We start from the raw sequence: 20504 nt of genomic DNA on the forward strand, positions 1-20504 counted from the left end.
AAGAGCAGCATAGGGCGTCGTGAATAGTGTTCTTACAGGGAACAGGTCAGTCCGAGCGGGCATCGTTGAGGAGTCTTGTAGCTGTGGTGAAGAAGCTGTTCCTATGTCTGGATGTACGAGTCTACAGACTTCTGTACCTTCTGCCTGATGGAAGGGTCTGGAAGAAGGGAATTCCTGGGTGGGAGGGGTCTCTAATAATGCTGTCTGCCTCCCTGAGGCAGTGAGAGGTGTATACAGAATCAATGTGGGGGTGGCAAGTTTGTGTGATGCATTGGGCTGAGTTCACCACAGTCTGCAGTTTCTTGCGATCTTGGACTGAGCAGTTGCCATACCAGGCTGTGATGCAGCAGGATAGGGTGCTCTCTATCGCACATCTGTAGAAGTTTGTGAGAGTCGATGCAGACATGCCAAATTTCTTTAGCTTCCGCAGGAAGTAGAGACGTTGTTGGGCTTTCTTGACTGTTGCATCAACGTGAGTGGACCAGGACAGACTGTTGGTGATGGTGACCCTCAGGAACTTAAAGCTATCTACCATCTCCACTTCGGAGCCGTTGATGCAGACGGGAGTGTGTGTCGTGCTGCGCTTCCTGAAGTCGATGATCAGTTCCTTGATCTTTCCAACATTTAGAGAGAGGTTGTTTTCGGTACACCATGCAACCAAGTGATTTATCTCCCTCCTGTCATTGTTTGTGATGCGGCCCACCACAGTCGTATCATCTGCAAACTTATAGATTGAGTTGGAGTTAAATCTTGCCACACAGTCATGGGTGTATAGGGAGTACAGTAGAGGACTGAGCACACATCCTTGCGCGGCTCCGGTGTTGAGGACTATTGTGGAGGAGGTGCTGTTGCCTATCCTGACAGATTGCAGTCTGTTGGTGAGGAAGTCGAGGATCCAGCTGCACAGGGAGGGGTCAAGTCCAGATTGCAGAGTTTGGTTATTAGTCTTGTTGGGATAATGGTGTTGAAGGCGGAGCTGTAGCCTGTGAACAGCAGTCTTACATAGGTGTCCTTGTTGTCGAGGTGTTCGAGTGTTAATTGCAGAGCCAGTGAGATAGTGTCTTGCGAAGACAGGCAAACTGCAGTGGATCAAGACCGTCTGGGAGGCTGGCAGTGATCCGTCTCACGACTAGCCACTCAAAGCATTTCATGATAACAGGCGTTAGGGCCACCGGTCAGTAGTCATTGAGACAGGCTACCTCGTTCTTCTTTGGTATTGGTATTATGGTGGCCTTCTTGAAGGAGGTGGGGACCTCAGAACGGAGAAGTGAGGTGGTGAAGAGATCTGCGAATACACTCGCCAGCACTCGTCATAGTCCTCGAGGCAAAGACAACAGGCCTTTTGACCTATCTTCCATTTTCTGGGTCAAAGTCATCCCTATCCCATAAGGGAATGTGGTGCAGATAAAGATTATCTCTTTCAATGGATCAAAATGGACCAAGAGTATAGTGTAGGTTAGATGGCTTTTGTTTCGGTGCAACATCGTGGGCCGAAGGGCCTGTACTGCGCTGTATTGTTCTATGTTCTATGTAAGAGACTGGATGATTGTAAGGCTAATTTAACCTATTCAAAAGCTTCTTTCTGATACTCTTTCCAGTACCATCTCTGGTGCTTTTTGAGTAGGATGTGTAAGAATGCCAATAATGTAGAAGCATTGGTAATAGATTTACCAGAATAGTTTACCATTCCTCCAAAGGATTTCAATTCCGACGTATTTGTGGGGTCCGGTACATCTTTAATTGCTGTCATCTTCTCCTCCATAGGGTGCAGCCCTTTGGCGTCTAATCTGAATCTTAAATATGTTATTTCCTGAGCTTGGAAGGAACACTTCTCTCGTTTCAGCCTTACTCTGTGTCATAATATCCACTCATGTATATAATGAGATGCAGACAGGCAGTGATTGACACACAGGATGACCAGTAAGCACACAACACAGTGTAGCCAATCACCAGACAGGCCACTACCACTATAAAGCCAGAGGGCACTAGGTTTCCCGCTGTCTCGGGACCCAGCCACTGAGACAGTCAGAGTCCACGAGCTCGCAAGTGGAAACACCATGCGGTAGCTAGTAAGTCTAGTCAGGCTACTACGAGGTCTCCAGTCAGTTCAGTATAGTGTCGACCCACAGCTGAATATGTATATCAGTTCTATCGTTGAATAAAACAGCGTTGGATCTTCTCCAGTGTTAGACGTCTTTTTCTAGCTTCCCTGCATCGAGTGCAGTCCACATCGAACCTACCTGCCTAACACATCATGGTACCAGAGTGATACTGATCTTGACGGACCTACCTTGAGTGAATCAGCATTGACCAGCAAGCAGCCATCCGGTGAAATGGAAAACATCCAGCGTCCTCCGCAGCTCCGGCAACCTCGGCGCCAATTGGAAAATCGTCAAGCAAAAGTTCCTCTTGTACATCGAGGCCTCCGACCACGAAGCAACAGCGGATGCCAGGAAGATAGCGCTATTTCTCTCCACTGCGGGGGACCACGCCATCCACATCTACAACTCCCTTACGATCGCTGAAGGCGAAGACAAAACAAAATTCAAAACAGTCCTGCTGAAGTTTGACAGCCACTGCGACATTGAGGTGAATGAGAGCTTTGAACGGTACGTTTTCCAGCAGAGGCTTCAGGGTAAGGATGAACCTTTTCAGTCCTTCGTGACCCATCTCCGCATCCTAGCGCAGTCATGTAACTATGACTCGACGGCTGATTCCATGATCCGGGATCAGATCGTTTTCGGGGTCCACTCCGACTCCCTTCGGCAGCAGCTCCTGAAAGTCAAACAGTTGACCCTCTCTGTCGCTATCGAGACGTGCGTTGTCCATGAGCATGCTAAGAATCGTTACTCCCAGATCAGGGTGGCAGAAACTGCAAAGCTGGCCTCCCACGAGGCGGAACGGGTGCAGGCCATTGCACAAATGCAGGGCCTGAGCATCGAGAAGAATGGCCGTTTTGCGCGCTTTTCCCGGGTCCCTGCGCATGCGTGCCACGACCGAGTGGACGACGAGCCCGACAACCCGACTGTGCAGGTGTGTACATCGACCAACCGCACTGCGCATGCGCGATGGCGCACAAAATGCGCTGACATCAGCGACATGTCCGAATTGTGGCTCCGCCCATTTAAAGCGGCAATGTCCGGCAAAAGGACGCCAGTGTCTAGTGCGGCAAGCTTGGCCACTACGCAGCCTTTTGCAGATCTTCTCCACCGCTCAGCAGCCAGCGATCCCAGCTGCGGCGCAGAAGTATCCGCTCAATACAACAAAGCATGCCAGATTCCGATCCCGACAGCCCAACAGACCCTGATCCTGAGTGCCTCAGGTCCCCATACCGGGTGGGCATCATAACTACATGTGCGCTGCCTTCCACCACAACGGCAAAACGCCTTTCGATCCTCAGTGTGGATCCCGACGACGAGTGGTGTGCTGTCCTCACAGTTAACAAGGCTCGCATCCGATTTAAACTGGATACCGGCGCATCATTGAATCTCATCTCAAAATCCGACCTCGACACCATCCGCGCCAGACCAAGCATTCTTCCACCGGCGTGCTAGCTCCTTGACTACAATGGCAATGCCATAGCTGCCAGTGGCTCCTGTCAACTAGGGGTATCCAACAAGGTGATCAAGGCAACACTGCGGTTTGAAATCGTCGGGCCTGACAGAGCGTCCCTGCTCGGTGCTCGAGCCTGCAAGCTCCTGAACCTGGTTCAGCGAGTCCACACCATGTCATCATCACCGGCGACGGCCTCACCTGATGGAAACTTGCAAGCCGACATAGATGACATTATCACGCAGTACCACAGCATATTCGATGGAATGGGCACGCTCCCATACCGATATAAAATCCTGCTCAAGCCGAACGTCACCCCTGTAATTCATGCACCACGCCGGGTGCCGGCACCCCTCAAGGATCGTCTGAAGAAGCAATTACAGGACCTCCAAGACCAGGGCATCATATCGAACGTCACAGAGCCAACAGACTGGGTCAGCTCCATGGTCTGCGTAACGAAGCTGTCAGGGGAGCTTCGCATTTGCATTGACCCTAAGGGGTTTGTTGTATGAGGAGAGATTGAACAGTTTAGGCCGATACTCTCTAGAGTTTAGAAGAATGAGGGGAGATCTAATTGAGGTATACAAGATGATAAAAGGTGTGGATAAAGTAGACATGGAGCTGTTACTTTCTTTGTGGGGCAATCTAAAATGAGAGGTCATGGCCTTAGAATAAGAGATAGCAAATTTAAAACAGAGTTGAGGAGAAACTACTTCTCCCAAAGGGTGGTGAATCTGTAGAATTCACTGCCCCAGAGTGCGGTGGATTCCGGGACAGCGAGTAAATTTAAGGAGAATCAGACAGAATTTTAATTGGTAATGGATTGAAGGGTCATGGAGAACGGTCAGGACAGTGGAGTTCAGGCCAGGATGGGATCAGCCATGATCACGTTGAGGGTGATTAGACTCGGGAGGCTAAATTGCCTACTTCTGCTCCTAAGTCATGTGTTCCGGAAGGAGATGCTCTGGCTGATTTTGCAATCCAGCTCTTGGTACATAACAGATGAGCAACATATCTGCCATGATAGAATGGCGCAGCAGACTCGATGGGCCGAATGGCTTAATTCTGCTCCTATATCTTATGAACTTATTGATGTGTTGGGTTTTCTGGATCACTTACAGGTCACTAACACTTGAAATAGTGCAACACTATTTCATTGAATCATTAACTGTTTAAACATACTCAGACTGTGGGTTAATACGATACTAGCTTTAACTAAAGACCTATGCCTTGTCCTAACCAGTCGATGCACTCAGCACATGGTGAATGTCTGTGTTGCAGGCTGTGAGCTCTGTCCTCCTAGCTAGCTGCAACTCGAAAGAGTGGGATCTCTGATGCCCCCTGTCTTTATAGTGCGTGTGCTCTCACTGGTGATTGGCTGCGGTGTTGTGTGTGTTGATTGGTCCCACTGTGTGTCCATCAGTGTGTGGCTGCACCATGATATACTGGTGTATATTATGACATCCCCCCTTTTATAAAAAATGTACCTGCGTGGCAATAAATAGTGTATGGTGAATGTTCCTGACTATGTGGGTGCGAAATATTTACAGGATTATGTACATAGAAACTAAGATATTTACATGGGAAGGTGCCTGGTGCAGAAAAAGTGTGTCACAAGAATAACGAGATGAACACTGTATACAAACCACTTGAACGATTAAACGGAACAGAACAAATCAAAAAGTCCATAAGTCCACAAAGTTCACAAATTAGGTCTCTGAGGTGGGCGACGAATTCTGGTTGACCGTCAGGGTGGCACACCACTCATCGTCTGGATCGATGCTGTATACCGACAGCGGCTGGTGCCTTTGCTTCGGGGATAGCCTGTTTTTCGTTACGACGCCGACTCGAAAAGGCGCCTTCGGGTCCTCGGTGTCACTGCTGTGTGGGAGGTCCGCATTGGACTCGGTGACCGTGGGTTGAATTGCCCGAACATTCCTGCGAGGCTGGCTGAAGCGAGATGAATTGGCAGGCTGAGCTGCTCAACAGAAGGCAGCATAGTGGCCAAGTCTTCCACATCGTAGGCATTGTCGGGATTTTGCGGGGCATTGCCGCTTTAAGTGGGCGGAGCCACAGTTGCCGCACGTCGTGACGTCAGCACATTTGTTGCACAACCGCGCATATACTGGTGTATATTATGACACTTATGAGATGCACCAGTATTGGTTGGGGGGATTTGCAAACACTGAGGCGTTCCAGCATCCCCCCCACGGGAGGTGCCATAATGGGCCCCATCACTTCCACCTCTCTCAGGGAGCTCACTGGCTCCCGGGTTATTCCATGGGATGGTGGGGAAGCCGGAGGCCTGCCCTCAGCTTCACCATGGTCTCGATGCCCTCAGCCAAGGTGCGCTGTGACTGAGCCATGTCTCTCAGTGCCTTGGATTGTTCACTTTGTGAGTGTGTCATGCCCACAATGCTTCAGCCATGTTCCTCTATGTCCAGTCCGGCCAATTCTCTCAACGCCTTCAGACATGACCCTTTGTGTTTGGGTGAAGCTCTGGAATGCTACAGCAATGTCCATCTGTGCCTGGGACATACCCAACTGTGACTGGACCATCCTGTCCTGTGCCTCAGCCATGGACAGCACTGTGTGCCCATGTCTTGGATATCCTGACACATGCCCCAGGCCTTCCACCGCGGCTGCCACCCTTTCAATATTAGCCTCGGTGCCACGCATTGCCGGCAACATCTCCTGCACCTGAAAGCGAGTGGACTCCTCCAGCTGACCTTGCAGGCACTGGAATGTCGCTGCCACATTATCTCCTATAGATTCTGGCCCTGAGTCTGCATCTGCATGAGTGCTGGGTTCATCTTTTCCAGAAGCCAAACATCTGTCTCGGTGACAGTTGTTCCCTGGGCTTGACCAGCCATCTGACCGCCCACGCCATCTGGAGTCACTGCCTCCACCTGATGTGCTACAGCATGTGTGCGGTGTGCACCAGAGAGTGACCAAGGAGCCTGATCACCCACCGAGGTGACAGTTTCTGCATTGGTGGATGGTGCAGGTGACAGCAGTGCTGAGATGTCAGTATCTTCCGGGGTGAGTGGAGGGTCTCGATGGGAGCAGTGACCCCAGACGGCCCGGCCTGACCTGATTGTGATCCTGCAAGACAAAAGACAGGGGTAGATGACTTGAGAAGGTCAGGTCTATAGGAGATGAAAGACTCACTTGCTGGAGGGACATTTGCATTGCATTGGCCTTTCACTTGTTTGCCACATGCCAAATTCAATTTGAGACACTGCCCTCTCCTCGACCTCCCCAGCGATTTGGAGTGCCCTTTCGTCAAACAGGTTGTGGACCCATAGCTCTGGGCTACCCACTCCAGTCTTCTCCCACTCTGCCAGTTACGGGTAATTTTAACCTTGGGACACAGAAAGGACGGATTGAGGCGATGAGTTTGAGGGGGGGAGGGGCATGTGTGTGCAAAGCTCCTCGCCAAGAAGGGCAGTAAAAATGGTGTGGGCTTGTGAAGGGTGGGCTGTAAGGGAAATACAGGCAGGTGGAGTGTTGCTGGCCTCTAGGGGATTGGGGGTAGGTGTGGAGGTGAGAGATGGGAGTGATGCCAGGGGCACAGAGTTGGTTACTCACCCGAGCTGTTTAGCACAGGGCTAAATCGCTGGCTTTGAAAGCAGACCAAGGCAGGCCAGCAGCACGGTTCAATTCCCGTAACAGCCTCCCTGAACAGGCGCCGGAATGTGGCGACTAGGGGCTTTTCACAGTGACTTCATTTGAAGCCTACTTGTGACAATGAGCGATTTTCTTTCATTTCATTTCAGCTGCTTGAAGGAAGTTGTTCATCTTTTTACAGCATTGCGTGTCGGTCCTCTTCGTCATGCTGGCAACATTGATGGCCTCTACCCCTTGACCACAAGCCTTGTTAAGAAGGGCAGACTTGGGTCGCCATCCCACCCTGGGGAAGAGGGTGGCCCTCCTCTCCTCGACAGCGTCCAACAGTCTTTCTATTTTGGCATCCATAAAGTAAGGTGCAGCTCTTCCTGTCACCATCTTCTTGCTGGAATGATAGAGTGGTGTAAGTGGAGCGCTTAAAATCTGCTCCAGCTTGTCAGGTTCGAAAGGATAATCCCAACCCTAGAGAATCAGATGCCAACGGGACCCGGTATTGCGCGGGCTGCACGTTTCCCACGCGCTAGTCCATGCCTGTCGTGAATAGATCATCTCTGGCGCTCCTCCACGACAGAAGAACATAGGGCTGAATTCTCTGCCGGCGCTCCTGACAGCATGGGGCTGCTCCACAATTGGAAACCCTATTGACCAGCTGGCAAAACAGAGAATCCTGATGGTGTGCTGAACCAGAAATCTGGCAGGGCGGGACGGAGAAACCCACCCTCGTCTCCCAAACAGAGAATCCTACCCAGTGTTCCTTAGGCTCACCTGTAGATAATCAGCAATTTCTATGAGATAACATTGGATAAGTGGGGAATAATACTGTTTGTATAACTTGAAATCTGAAATATTTCATTCGTAAGTGAATTCTTTCCTCTGAACCAGAAAGTTGTGAGTTAATGTTCCAATCCAGGAATTTGAACAAGTAATCTAGACTGGGATTGTCGGAATGTGGAGGTGCTGTCTTTCAAATGAGATGATAAACCAAAGTTATGTGTACTCTTTCAACTGGATGTAAAAAAATCCATATTTCACAGAAGAGCTAGATAGTTCTCCCCACTGTCCTGGCAATATATAACCCTCAACAAACATCACTAAAATGTAATTATCTGGTTATTAATGCATTGTTGTATGTGGGACCTTGTTGCGTGCAAATTGTCTGTTGTGTTTCTTACATTACAACAATGACCACACTTCAAGAGATATTTAATTGGCTGCAAAGTGCTTTGGGAAGGTACAAATACCAGCCCAATTTCTTCTTTGTTTTCACAGAAAAGAGATTGGATGCTTCTGGCTCGATCTGAACCTCAGGTAATGGGACCCACTTGGTCTGTTAATGTTGACTCCTATTACATCATCCTGCCTTCAACCACAATGACACTCCTGGTAAAGCCCGTAGCGGTGCAAGAACTCCTTTTACCCTGCGACCTTCCTTACAGGTCTGATGAACCACCTGAGACAGCTCTAAGTCGAATAGAGGTGAGTGGCTGCACTCGTCATTGACATGGACTTGTGATGAGAGGAGGTAGTGGGAGGAAGTGAGCTAACACTCTCATTCAAATAGAATTTACTCCGCTATTGGAGAATTTTTATTTGTGTGCTTCTTGTAACTTACTCTCAAATTAATAAGTTTCACAAATTTGAATGTCATACATCACATATTGATTAAAAAGCATGTAACAATTAAATATATACTTAACAGCATGCTTATGACAAAACTGTGAGTTTCCACCAGAGTTCAATTAGTTGCAATTCCAATATTAGTATGAAAATTGCCCAGAAGTGAATTCTAAAGGATTTGTTCCAGCACCCATTTTTATACCTTTTTTGCATCCCTTATGTATGCTTCGTAATTGAATTACATAGTTATGAAAAAAATGAAATGAAAATCGCTTGTTGTCACAAGTAGGCTTCAAATGAAGTGACTGTGAAAAGCCCCTAGTCGCCACATTCCGGTGCCTGTTCGGGGAGGCTGATACGGGAATTGAACCGTGCTGCTGGCCTGCCTTGGTCTGCTTTCAAAGCCAGCGATTTAGCCCTGTGCTAAACCAGTTGTCATTCAACACTGATTTGATTATGACTTGTTCTTTCAGACATAAATTAATGACTCTCTAACTTGACTATATTCCCAAATATTCTAGAACCAAGGTCTTTCTCAGGCCAAAGGCCAAATATTGTGAATGCTGGAGGTCCAAAATAAAGCCAGAAAGTGACGGAAAAATTCAGCAGCTCTGGCAGCATCTGCAGAGAGGGAAAGAAAGTTAACATTTGAAGTAATACGACTTTTCTTTGGAACTGAAGAGAGGCAGAAATGTGATGGGTTTTATGTTGTTGAGAAAGCGGGGAGAGTCAGGTGGAACAAAAGGGAAGGTCAAGTATAGGTTAGAGGATGGAGGTAATTAAATTACAAAGATATGATGGAACAAAGGACAAAGACAGAGGGGCTGGTTGTAGTAAAAGAACAAAGCATTCGTTCAGAGTAGGTGTTAATATCAATAAAGGTCAGTGCTGTCTGAGGCAAAATGGCAGAATGTGTTCATAGCAGGAAAAATGACAGTGCTGCCTGAAAGCACAACATGAAAACAAGATACAGAGTGGTATTGGAGGGAAACATATAAAATGGAGGACAGAAGTCTGAAGTTATTGAATTCAATGTTGAATCCAGAAGGCTGTAAAGCGACTCATCAGAAGATGAGGTGCTATTATTCAAGCTTGCACTGCACTCTACTGGAACATTGCAGCAGATCGAGGATAGAAATATGAGTATGAGAGCAAGGTGGTGAATTGAAATAGCAAAGGTTGGGGTCATGCTTGCAGACTGAACAGGGGTATTCTGCAAAACAATCACGCCATCTATGTTTGGTCTCCCCAGAAAAAAGGAGATCTCATTGTGAGCAGCGAATACAGTGGACCAGGGTTTTTCACAGTGCAGTTCGAGATAGGTTGTAGGCAGGTGTCGGGAGTGAAGTGTTGGGTACTCTGATACACAGACGAACCAACACGATTGCGAATGGTACAATGCAGTTTTCTTTCATTGAACTATAAACATAGTAAACTCTGGTATTCAGCACATGGTGAACCTCTGAGTGGCTGGCAATGAAGTCTATGCCCTGAGCTCTCTCCTGCTCGAGTGCCCAGGAAGTGTCGTGTTCCCTGCTTTGTACTGTGTATGCTCTTGTCCGTGATTGGCTGTCGTGTTTTGTGTGTTGATTGGTCCGTTGATCTGTCCATCATTATATGTGTATGTATGTGCTGTGATGTTCATCTGAATATCATGACAGGGAGGGTCACAGAGCGATCGATTGAGGCATTCCCATGGTGATCCCAATTGTGGGAGAACAGCTCCCACTGACATTTAAATTAAGAATGGCGACTGTGACCAGCTTTCAGATGAGAATGAAAAGCGGCTGCGTGGGATTGTCTAACCATAAGCGACAGCAGTGAGCAGGTCCCGCGCCCTGCTTATGCACTTGACATCAAGCACGCTGTATGTTCATGCTTTTGACGCCAAATCACGGATGAGTGCATCTTCCATTTTCTAGCTGCTAGCAAGCAAGGCACGAGGACTGTTAAGTTGGATCATTTTGTTACAAGAAAGAGATGGCCAGAAACACAAATAGGCAGTATACCTATTGGCAGGCTGTCACATCTGATCTGCTGGAGAGAGCTGCTCAGGAGAACCCACGGCAGGACAGAGCAGTGCACCCGGTGTTAGCTCTGTACAGAGCTCCAGGGCCTCTGGTTAACAGCCTACAAAGAAGAAACTTAATTCGGAACAAAGCAATACAAAGAGGATTACTTGAGGTATAGTTTTCTGAATTGTGCCAATGAAAATAAGTATTCAAAGCCCATGTGTGTTATATGCAGGGAGGTACTGGCAAATGTGAGGATGTGAGGAGAAGTTTAAGATTTTGAAAGAGAAGTGATAGGTAAAAAATTTATTTTGAGGTTGAGACCCCAGAGTCAATTATTAACTTACAGCTGACTCCAAATGAGAAGATTACGCTGCTGTACCTGATCTATGACAACACATTAAAAACATACCAAAAGCCCTTGAGGCTGTCAGCATTCTGGAGCAGCCTCTCCCAAGACTATCCAATGCTGAGTAAAACAATAATTTGTTGCTATTGCCCTTCACGATGACCTACATGTGTGAGGTTCGATTTTCCATTCTCACAAAGATGAAGATAACACAAAGGAACTGGCTGAACTCTATACCAGATATGTGCATTGCCCTCTCCTCCTGCAAACCTGCAGCACGGTGGAACAGTGGTTGATACTGCTGCCTCACAGCGCCAGAGACCCAGGTTCAATTTAAGCCTTGGGTTACTGTCAGAGTGGAGATTGTACTTTCTCGCCATACTACATGTGTTTCCTCCGGGTGCTCCCTTTTCCTACCACAGTCCAAAGAGGTGCAGCTTAGATGGATTTGCCGTGGTAAATTGCCCCTCAATTTTAAGACTAATCATTATGTTTAAGAGTTTAAGACTAGGGAGGTTCTGCTGCAATTGTATAAGGTGTTAGTGAGGCCACACCTGGAGTATTGTGTTCAGTTTTGGTCTCCTTACTTGAGAAAGGACGTACTGGCACTGGAGGGTGTGCAGAGGAGATTCACTAGGTTAATCCCAGAGCTGAAGGGGTTGGATTACGAGGAGAGGTTGAGTAGACTGGGACTGTACTCGTTGGAATTTAGAAGGATGAGGGGAGATCTTATAAAAACATATAAGATTATGAAGGGAATAGATAGGATAGATGCGGGCAGGTTGTTTCCACTGGCGGGTGAAAGCAGAACTAGGGGGCATAGCCTCAAAATAAGGGGGAGTAGATTTAGGACTGAGTTTAGGAGGAACTTCTTCACCCAAAGGGTTGTGAATCTATGGAATTCCTTGCCCAGTGAGGCAGTAGAGGCTCCTTCATTAAATGTTTTTAAGATAAAGATAGATAGTTTTTTGACGAATAAAGGGATTAAGGGTTATGGTGTTCGGGCCGGAAAGTGGAGCTGAGTCCACAAAAGATCAGCCATGATCTCATTGAATGGTGGAGCAGGCTCGAGGGGCCAGATGGCCTACTCCTGTTCCTAGTTCTTATGTTCTTATGTAATGTCCAAAAATGTTCAGGTTAGGTGGGGTTATGGTATTACGGGGATAGGGCGTGCGAGTGGGCAAGGGGAGGGTGCTCTTTCAGAGGGTTGGTGCAGACTCTTGCTGGCATGGATAAGATGGGCCGAACGGCCTCCTTCTGTGCTATAACATTTCTATGATTATTGATGGACCGAATGGCCTCCTTCTGCACTGTAGGAATTCTATTCTATGGGTCTAACCTGATTGGAGTGGGATTGTGAGAACCAAGCAGGCTCTCCTTTCACATTAGGTTAGATTAGATTTGAGTTTATTGTCACGTGTACCGAGATACAGTGAAAGGTATTGTTCTGCGTACAGTCCAGACAGATCGTTCCATACGTGAAAAACATGGGACATACAATAGATACACAGTGTAAATACATAGACATTGGGTGAAGCAGACAGAGTGTATTACTGCTCAGTAGAGAAGATGTGTGGAGAGATCAGCTGAGTCCATAAGAGGGTCATTCAGGTGTCTGGTAACAGCGGGGAAGAAGCTGTTTTTGAATCTGTTAGTGTGTGTTCTCAGACTTTTGTATCTCCTGCCTGATGGAAGAGGTTGGAAGAGAGAATAACCCGGGTGGGAGGGGTCTTTGATTATGCTGCCCGCTTTCCCAAAGCAACGGGAGGTGTCAACAGAGTCAATGGATGGGATGCAGGTTCGCGTGATGGACTGGGAGGTGCTCACGACGTTCTGTAGTTTCTTATGGTCTTTAGCCGAGCAGCAGTTATGATGCAGCCAGATAGGATGCTTTCTATGGTGCATTTGTAAAAATTGGTAAGAGTCAATGTGGACATGCTGAATTTCCTTAGTTTCCGGAGAAAGTATAGGCACTGTTGTGCTTTCTGGTGATGTGATGTGCACACCTCGGAATTTGAAGCTGTCAACCATCTCCACCTCGACACCATTGATGCATACAGGGGTGATTAGGATACTTTGCTTCCTGAAGTCAATGACCAGCTCCTTAGATTTGCTGACATTGAGGGAGAGATTGTTGTTGTTACACCACGCCACTTGGTTATCTATCTCCCTCCTGTTCTCTGACTCATCGATGTTCGAGATCCGATCCACTACGGTCGTGTCATCAGCGTACTTGTAAAGGAAAGCGAACGTGACATTTGTCGTGGAGGTTGGCTGGCGTGGGTCGCAAAGGTCGTCCAGTTAGCAAAAGTGGGTTCTGGGGAAAAAAGTTTGAAAAACACTGAACTAGACTAAGTTGAAAGAAGTACAAGTAAATCACTGATTTATTTACCTGTAAGGAGTGTTTGGGGCCTTAGATAGTGAGGATGGAGGAGGTAAGCAGGCAGGCATTACACCCCTTGTGCCTCCGTCACATCTCTTCTGATGATGCTACTTTTCACAACAGCACTTCCAACATGTCTTCCTATTTCCTCAACCAAGGATTCCCCCAGTGTGGCTGACAGATCCCTCAACCACGTATGGCCCATTACCCACACTACTGCTCTTTCAGCCCTTCCCATCCCAGAACCATGATAGCTTTCCCTTTGTCTTCACTTACCACCTTGCCAGCCTCTGCCATTTCTGCCAATTCCAGCATGATGCCACTACCAAACACATCTTCCTTTCCCCAACCATGTTAATAGTCTGAGGGGACAGTTCCCTCCATGACACTCTCCTTTATCAATCCTAACACCTCAGCACCTTCTCAAGCACCTTCCCATGAAATTGGAGGAGGTATAACATCTGCCTCTTTACCTCCTCTCTCCTCACTGTCCAAGGCCCCAAACACTTCTCCCAGATGAAGCAATGATTTACTTATACTTCTTTCAAGTTGGTCTATTGTAATTGCTGCTCCTAACGTAGTTTCCCATACATCGAGGAGAACATAAAGTCACTATAGCCCCAGATGACCAAAGGCTGCTTTCCCCATTGAGGGGAAGAGCTGACTGGTGGCAATTTAACCTGAGGATCACCACACCTCAGGCAAGGGGCAAGGTCGAGAAGGTGGGGCCTTCATGAATAACCTCAGCCAGTACGGGAATTGAACCCATGCTGTTGACATCACTTTGCATCATGAACTAGCTGTCCAGCCTACTGAACTAAACCGGCCGGCGACTTTACTTACATTGAGGCGACCGAACACAGATTGCGTGGCCGCTTTGCAGAACACCCGTGTTCAGTTTGTAAGCATGACTCCGTGTGGCTTGCAATTTCAATTCACCACCTTTCTCTCATGTTAAGAAGTCTTACAACACCAGGTTAAAATCTAACAGGCGTTGGACTTTAACCTGGTGTTGTAAGACTTCCTACTGTGCCCACCCAGTCCAACACCGACATCTCCACATAATTTCTCTCATGCTCACATTTCTGTCCTCACCTGGTACAATACGCCAGTGGAGTCCAACACAAGCTTGAGGAACAGCACTTCACCTTCTGATTGGGCACTTTACAGCCTTTTGGAGTCAACATTGTGTTCAACAACTTCAGGCGATGAATTCTGTCCTCCATTTGTATATTTCCCCTTGTGCCAGTCTGTACCTTGTTCTCATGTTTTGCTCCCAGGCAGCACTTACCATTATTCTGCTATTAACACCTACTCTGGACAAATGCTTTGTTCTTTCAATACACCCATCCCCAAACCCTTTGCCTTTTGTTCCATGACATCTTTGTGATTTTATCTCCTCCGCCCTCTAACCTATCGCTGACCTTCCCTTTTGTTCTTCCTGATTCTCCCTCCATTTTCAACAGCATAAAAGCCTTCACTTTTATGCCTCGCTTTCATTCCAAAGAAGAATCATATTGTCTTTGAAACACTAACTCCTTCTATCTCCATAGATGCTGCTAGACCTGCTGAGTTTTTTCCACCCCCCTCTGTAGCTTCCCTTCTAATGAATAAACAAAGAGAACTTTTCCGTTTGATGTGTGTCTGATGACGAACCATTTTAAGATAGTAATAATTTAAGAATCATTGTGGGCAGCACGGTAGCATTGTGGATAGCACAATTGCTTCACAGCTCCAGGGTCCCAGGTTCGATTCCGGCTTGGGTCACTGTCTGTGCGGAGTCTGCACATCCTCCCCGTGTGTGCGTGGGTTTCCTCTGGGTGCTCCGGTTTCCTCCCACAGTCCAAAGATGTGCAGGTTAGGTGGATTGGCCATGCTAAATTGCCCTTAGTGTCCAAAATTGCCCTTAGTGTTGAGTGGGGTTACTGGGTTATGGGGATAGGGTGGAGGTGTTGACCTTGGGTAGGGTGCTCTTTCCAAGAGCCGGTGCAGACTCGATGGGCCGAATGGCCTTCTGCACTGTAAATTCTATGATTCTATGATACTTCGCCACTTAACAAAGGGCAGAAGCTAACATTACTGCAATATAAATATTAACCCTTTCCTTGTAGAGCAAAGATTATCTGAACCATCTCGATGGGAAAATTGATGCACAGGCCTGAGATGCTCACATACCCTATATAAATGGGTGACTGTTCAAAATCGCCATCAGTAAAACTGCACATAACCACTGAAAAAAAACATTCTCGCATTTAAAGATACTGCAGTCAGCAGATTTATTACAATATACATACAAAATTGAGCAGTTTCACTTAAATGTGGTATATTGTGATACAATTTGTTTTATTATTAATGCAATGCGTAAACATGCTACAGGCCTACTTCTTTGTATAGTTTATTACACTTTGTTTTTCAATAATGGGAGGCTGCGGGGGCTGCGAGAGGACCAAATGTTCTTGGTGCTGACAAATTCAAAAAAACAAGGAAAAGCTTTTATTTTGTACTTTGGTAGGACATATTGGATGGGCTAGATGTCGAATCAACATATAACCCACTGAGTCTGAAAAGTAATCTGTATAAACAGCTCAGAGGAACTTTGTCTCGAACTCCTTATCGTCAGCAACCAAAGCAACTACAACGTAAAGAACAAAATCATTCTGAGCAACCATACAGACAGGTATTTACATTCATGATTACCCACACTGTTCCCATACGTTGCGACATACAAGCCTTGTTTCATGGCAATACTTGTAGCAGTTTGTGTAAACTTGAGGCAGTAAGTATTTAAAAGTTTTGCTGAAGCTCAGAGAAAAGCAGGTTGTGTCTGGACAGCGGTAGGTGGAGGTCTGTGGTCAGCAAAACTATCCAGAGTGAACACAGTTACAAGTAACTACCGTCATAGAATCATTGAATTTGCAGTGAGGAAGGAGGCCATTCGGCCCATCGACTGCACCAGCCCTTGGAAAGAGCACCCTACTTAAGCCCATGCCTCCACCCTATCCCCGTAAACCCAATAACCCGGCCTAACCTTTTGGACACTATTTATCTTGAATCTCTCAGAGTAAATTCTGCAGAGTGCGAGTTGGAAACACTTTGAACACATAAAAGAGGAGGAGCAACATCTTGGTACTTTGTACCACACTTCGGTCACATCTCTTAGTGATGTGCTGTTTCAGAGCAACGTTAGTGTGACTGATTGTCGGGCTCACGTTATCATGGAAGAGGTCCCATGTCAGTCTCCTAACAATGGGATAATCGCTCCCAATTAAGTTGGAAAGCGGAAGGACTTAATGCTGGATTCTCAAAGGGTGGAAATGTGATGTCAGTTAGGCTCATAAACAAACCTATTGACAACTATGATCCCTGAGACCACCACAATTTGGTAATGACTCAGAGATTTAACCAGAGCCTTCTGGCTTTGCCATGACCCTGAAAGGCCACCCAACAAGCTCTGTTGGGCAGCGGCCTCCCAGGGGTGGGGTTCCTTGTTATCAAGCATTCTGTGCCTCATTGAGCTGTTGGCACTGGGCAGAGGGATGGCTATGTATTGTCTCCTGCCATTTCTCCTACCCCACCCAGCCATCACACTCCCTGCAACTTCCACCACACAACCCATCTCAACCTCACTCACCTGGGTCTGGGGTCCCAAGATGTTTCTGGGCCTCTGATGGGTTCTGGCATCAAAGAGTAGCTGATCTCTAATTGGCCAGCAGCTGTCAGCAGTTTAAACTTCCAGTGCTGGATAAATCAATTGTGAGAGAGGCCCAACGGTGGCCACCTAAAGGACACTTGATTTTGTAACGCCTTCCCTTATGAAACTGATGGGGATTCCCTACTGGTTCTCCAACTGGTGGACGGGATCCCTGTCTCCTCTAGCATGGGCAGCACAATTGCTTCACAGCGCCAGGGTCCCAGGTTCGATTCTGGCTTGGGTCACTGTCTGTGCGGAGTCTGCACATCCTCCCCGTGTGTGCGTAGGTTTCCTCCGGGTGCTCCGGTTTCCTCCCACAGTCCAAAGATGTGCAGGTTAGGTGGATGGCCATGATAAATTGCCCTTAGTGTCCAAAATTGCCCTTAGTGGTAGGTGGGGTTACTGGGTTATGGGGATAGGGTGGCGGTGTTGACCTTGGGTAGGGTGCTCTTTCCAAGAGCCGGTGCAGACACGATGGGCCGAATGGCCTCCTTCTGCACTGTAAATTTTATGTTCTATGTTCTACAAAATCCATCCCTAAATGTCCGTGAAGGATCTTATCAGGAACGGTGATCATAGGATTATATATTTAGATTAGCAATCGAAAAGGACAAAAAGAAATCTAAAGTAAAAGTATTAGAATGAATCTTGGGCCAATTTCAGTAGGGTGAGAATAATAGAACCCTCAAGAGTATTGACAGTCAGAGAGATCTAGGTGTACAGGTCCACAGGTCACTGAAAGGGGCAACACAGGTGGAGAAGGTAGTCAAGAAGGCATACGGCATGCTTGCCTTCATTGGCCGGGGCATTGAGTATAAGAATTGGCAAGTCATGTTGCAGCTATATAGAACCTTAGTTCGGCCACACTTGAGTATAGTGTTCAATTCTGGTCGCCACACTACTAGAAGGATGTGGAGGCTTTAGAGAGGGTGCAGAAGAGATTTACCAGGATGTTTCCTGGTATGGAGGGCATTAGCTACGAGGAGCGGTTGAATAAACTCAGTTTGTTTTCACTGGAACAACTGAGATTGAGTGGCGACCTGAAAGAGGTCTACACAATTATGAGGGGCATAGACAGAGTGGATAGTCAGAGGCTTTTTCCCAGGGTAGAGGGGTCAATTACTAGGGGGCATAGGGCAGAGGAGATGTACGAGGCAAGTTTTTACACAGAGGGTAGTGGGTGCCTGGAACTCGCTGCCGGAGGAGGTGGTGGAAGCAGGGACGATAGTGACATTTAAGGGGCATCTTGACAAATACATGAATAGGATGGTAATAGAGGGATACGGACCCCGGAAGTGTAGAAGATTTTAGTTTAGGCAGGCAGCATGGTCGGCGCAGGCTTGGAGGGCCGAAGAGCCTGTTCCTGTGCTGTCCCTTTCTCTGTTCTTTTGTTCTTTGATCTGGCCCAATTAAATTGGAATTAAAGTTTGACTGACAAAATTGTAATCAAACATTGGGCTGCTTTGAAAGACCTGGGACAGGATTCTCCGTTCCAGAGTCCAAGTGTTGGCACAGAATTTGTGGACTTCCGTGACAGCAAAACTGGCACCGCACCTAGACCGATTCAGCGACTGCTGGGGGGCTAGCACCGACGCCGCCTGGAACACAATCGAGTCCAATGAGAAACGGTGCGGGTTTCGCCACATTCGCGATTGACACTCAGGAGGCTGACAAGCTGCACACTCCCCACAATCCCAGCCAACAAGATGGCAGCAAAATGTGCGGCCCCACGATTTGCAAACACCAAGCTGGAGACCCTGCTGGAGACGGTGGAGGAGAGGCAAGCCAGCTTGGGAAGGAGGCTGCCACCTGCTGCCATTCGCCGTGCCTGGCCGCACGTTTTGTACACTGAGGAGCTCCCCGCACAGAAATTGCTCAGTGCAGCGAGGTTTGCAGTGCCAAGCTGCCATTTTGTGCACGCGATCAGGCCGGGGTGCCCATATTGCGCCTGGGCTGGGGTTTGGGGGGGGGGGGGGGGGGGGGGGGGGGTCGGGGATTCATTTTGGGGCCTCGGAGATAAATGGCGTCCTGATCGTTTGCTACAATGGGGAGTTCCGGCTGAGCTCCCCATTGTAAAAAACAGGACTATGCGGCATCGGCCGCGCGTTCCTCGTTCAGGCCACTTATTCAGTACGAATCGCATTGAATAGCCATGTGTTTCTCGGCATTGCGAGTGCCAGGAACCACGCGGCTAAACACGCTCACTCGGGGACTTTGTTCCCTTTTGGGAAGATTATGACAAGTGGGGAGCACGGTAGCGCATGTGGCTAACACTGTGGCTTCACAGCGCCAAGGGCCCAGGTTCAATTCCCAGCTGGGTCACTGTCTGTGCAGAGTCTGCACGTTCTCCCCGTGTCTGCGTGGGTTTTCTCCGGGTGCTCCGGTTTTCTCCCACAGTCCAAAGATGTGCAAGGTTAGGTGGATTGGCCATGATAAATTGCCCTTCGTGTCCAAAAAAGGTTTGGAGGGTTTAGTGGGTTTTGGGGACAGGGTGGAATTGAGGGCTTAAGTGGGTCAATACAGACTCGATGGACCGAATGGCCGCCTTCTGCACTGTATGTTCTATGTAAGTGTGTAAAAATTTTAAAGCATCATGCAATATTATTAATTTGATAGGAAACTATCCCAGTGATTATTTATAACACTGTGCAGCCAATAGCATTGATTTTCGTGACTGCCTCAGCCCTTATTAACATGTTATTTGGCAGAAGATTAATACTTGAAACCCAGGCAAACTGCATTAGATGTTTTCCATTCTGTAGAAGTAGAAGAAGACTGTCTCTTGCCGGGGTGCATGATGTTATTAAATATAATTATTTCATACAAGGGATGCAATTGGATTCTATTTTATAAGTAATTTCACTGGGTAGAAAGATCAAATTCCACCTGAGCAACAAAGTGAGAGTTGGAGCCCGCAGTTGTCTCTGAGTGACATAACTTTTAACAGTCCAGAGCACAACAACCGAGTGGTTCACAATTATATCTGTGTTTTCTTGATCAGCAAATCTGAAGACTCTGCTGATTGCTTCTAATCACTACAATATATTTGCAATACCTTCTACACAACAGAACTTTATCATGATATTTCAATACATCAAATAACTCATAAAAGCACAAAGATAAAGTGGGATATAGGAAATTGACTGAAGTCAATGGAAAACACTCTTGAGAATCATGTGCAAGATAAAACACACCATTGATTCACTATTAGCCCATTATCACTCCTGTCCTAGCAATTTCACCCCACAAAGTCTGATCAGTAAACTTAGC

At 47.4% G+C, this 20504-nt stretch overlaps 1 protein-coding gene across 1 annotated transcript in view; it reads left to right on the forward strand.

The window, feature by feature from the left end:
* Positions 1 to 20266, forward strand: part of m1ap (meiosis 1 associated protein) — a 151842-nt gene extending 131576 nt beyond the window's left edge. The window contains exons 9-11 of the mRNA XM_072497870.1: positions 8452 to 8658; positions 16056 to 16220; positions 20105 to 20266. Coding sequence (XP_072353971.1) covers positions 8452 to 8658; positions 16056 to 16220; positions 20105 to 20266 — 534 coding nt within the window. The remainder of the gene's footprint in view (positions 1 to 8451; positions 8659 to 16055; positions 16221 to 20104) is intronic.
* The last annotated feature ends 238 nt before the right edge of the window (positions 20267 to 20504 follow it).

The sequence above is a fragment of the Scyliorhinus torazame genome, chromosome 3 (assembly GCF_047496885.1).
Source record: "Scyliorhinus torazame isolate Kashiwa2021f chromosome 3, sScyTor2.1, whole genome shotgun sequence".
Lineage (NCBI taxonomy): Eukaryota > Metazoa > Chordata > Chondrichthyes > Carcharhiniformes > Scyliorhinidae > Scyliorhinus > Scyliorhinus torazame.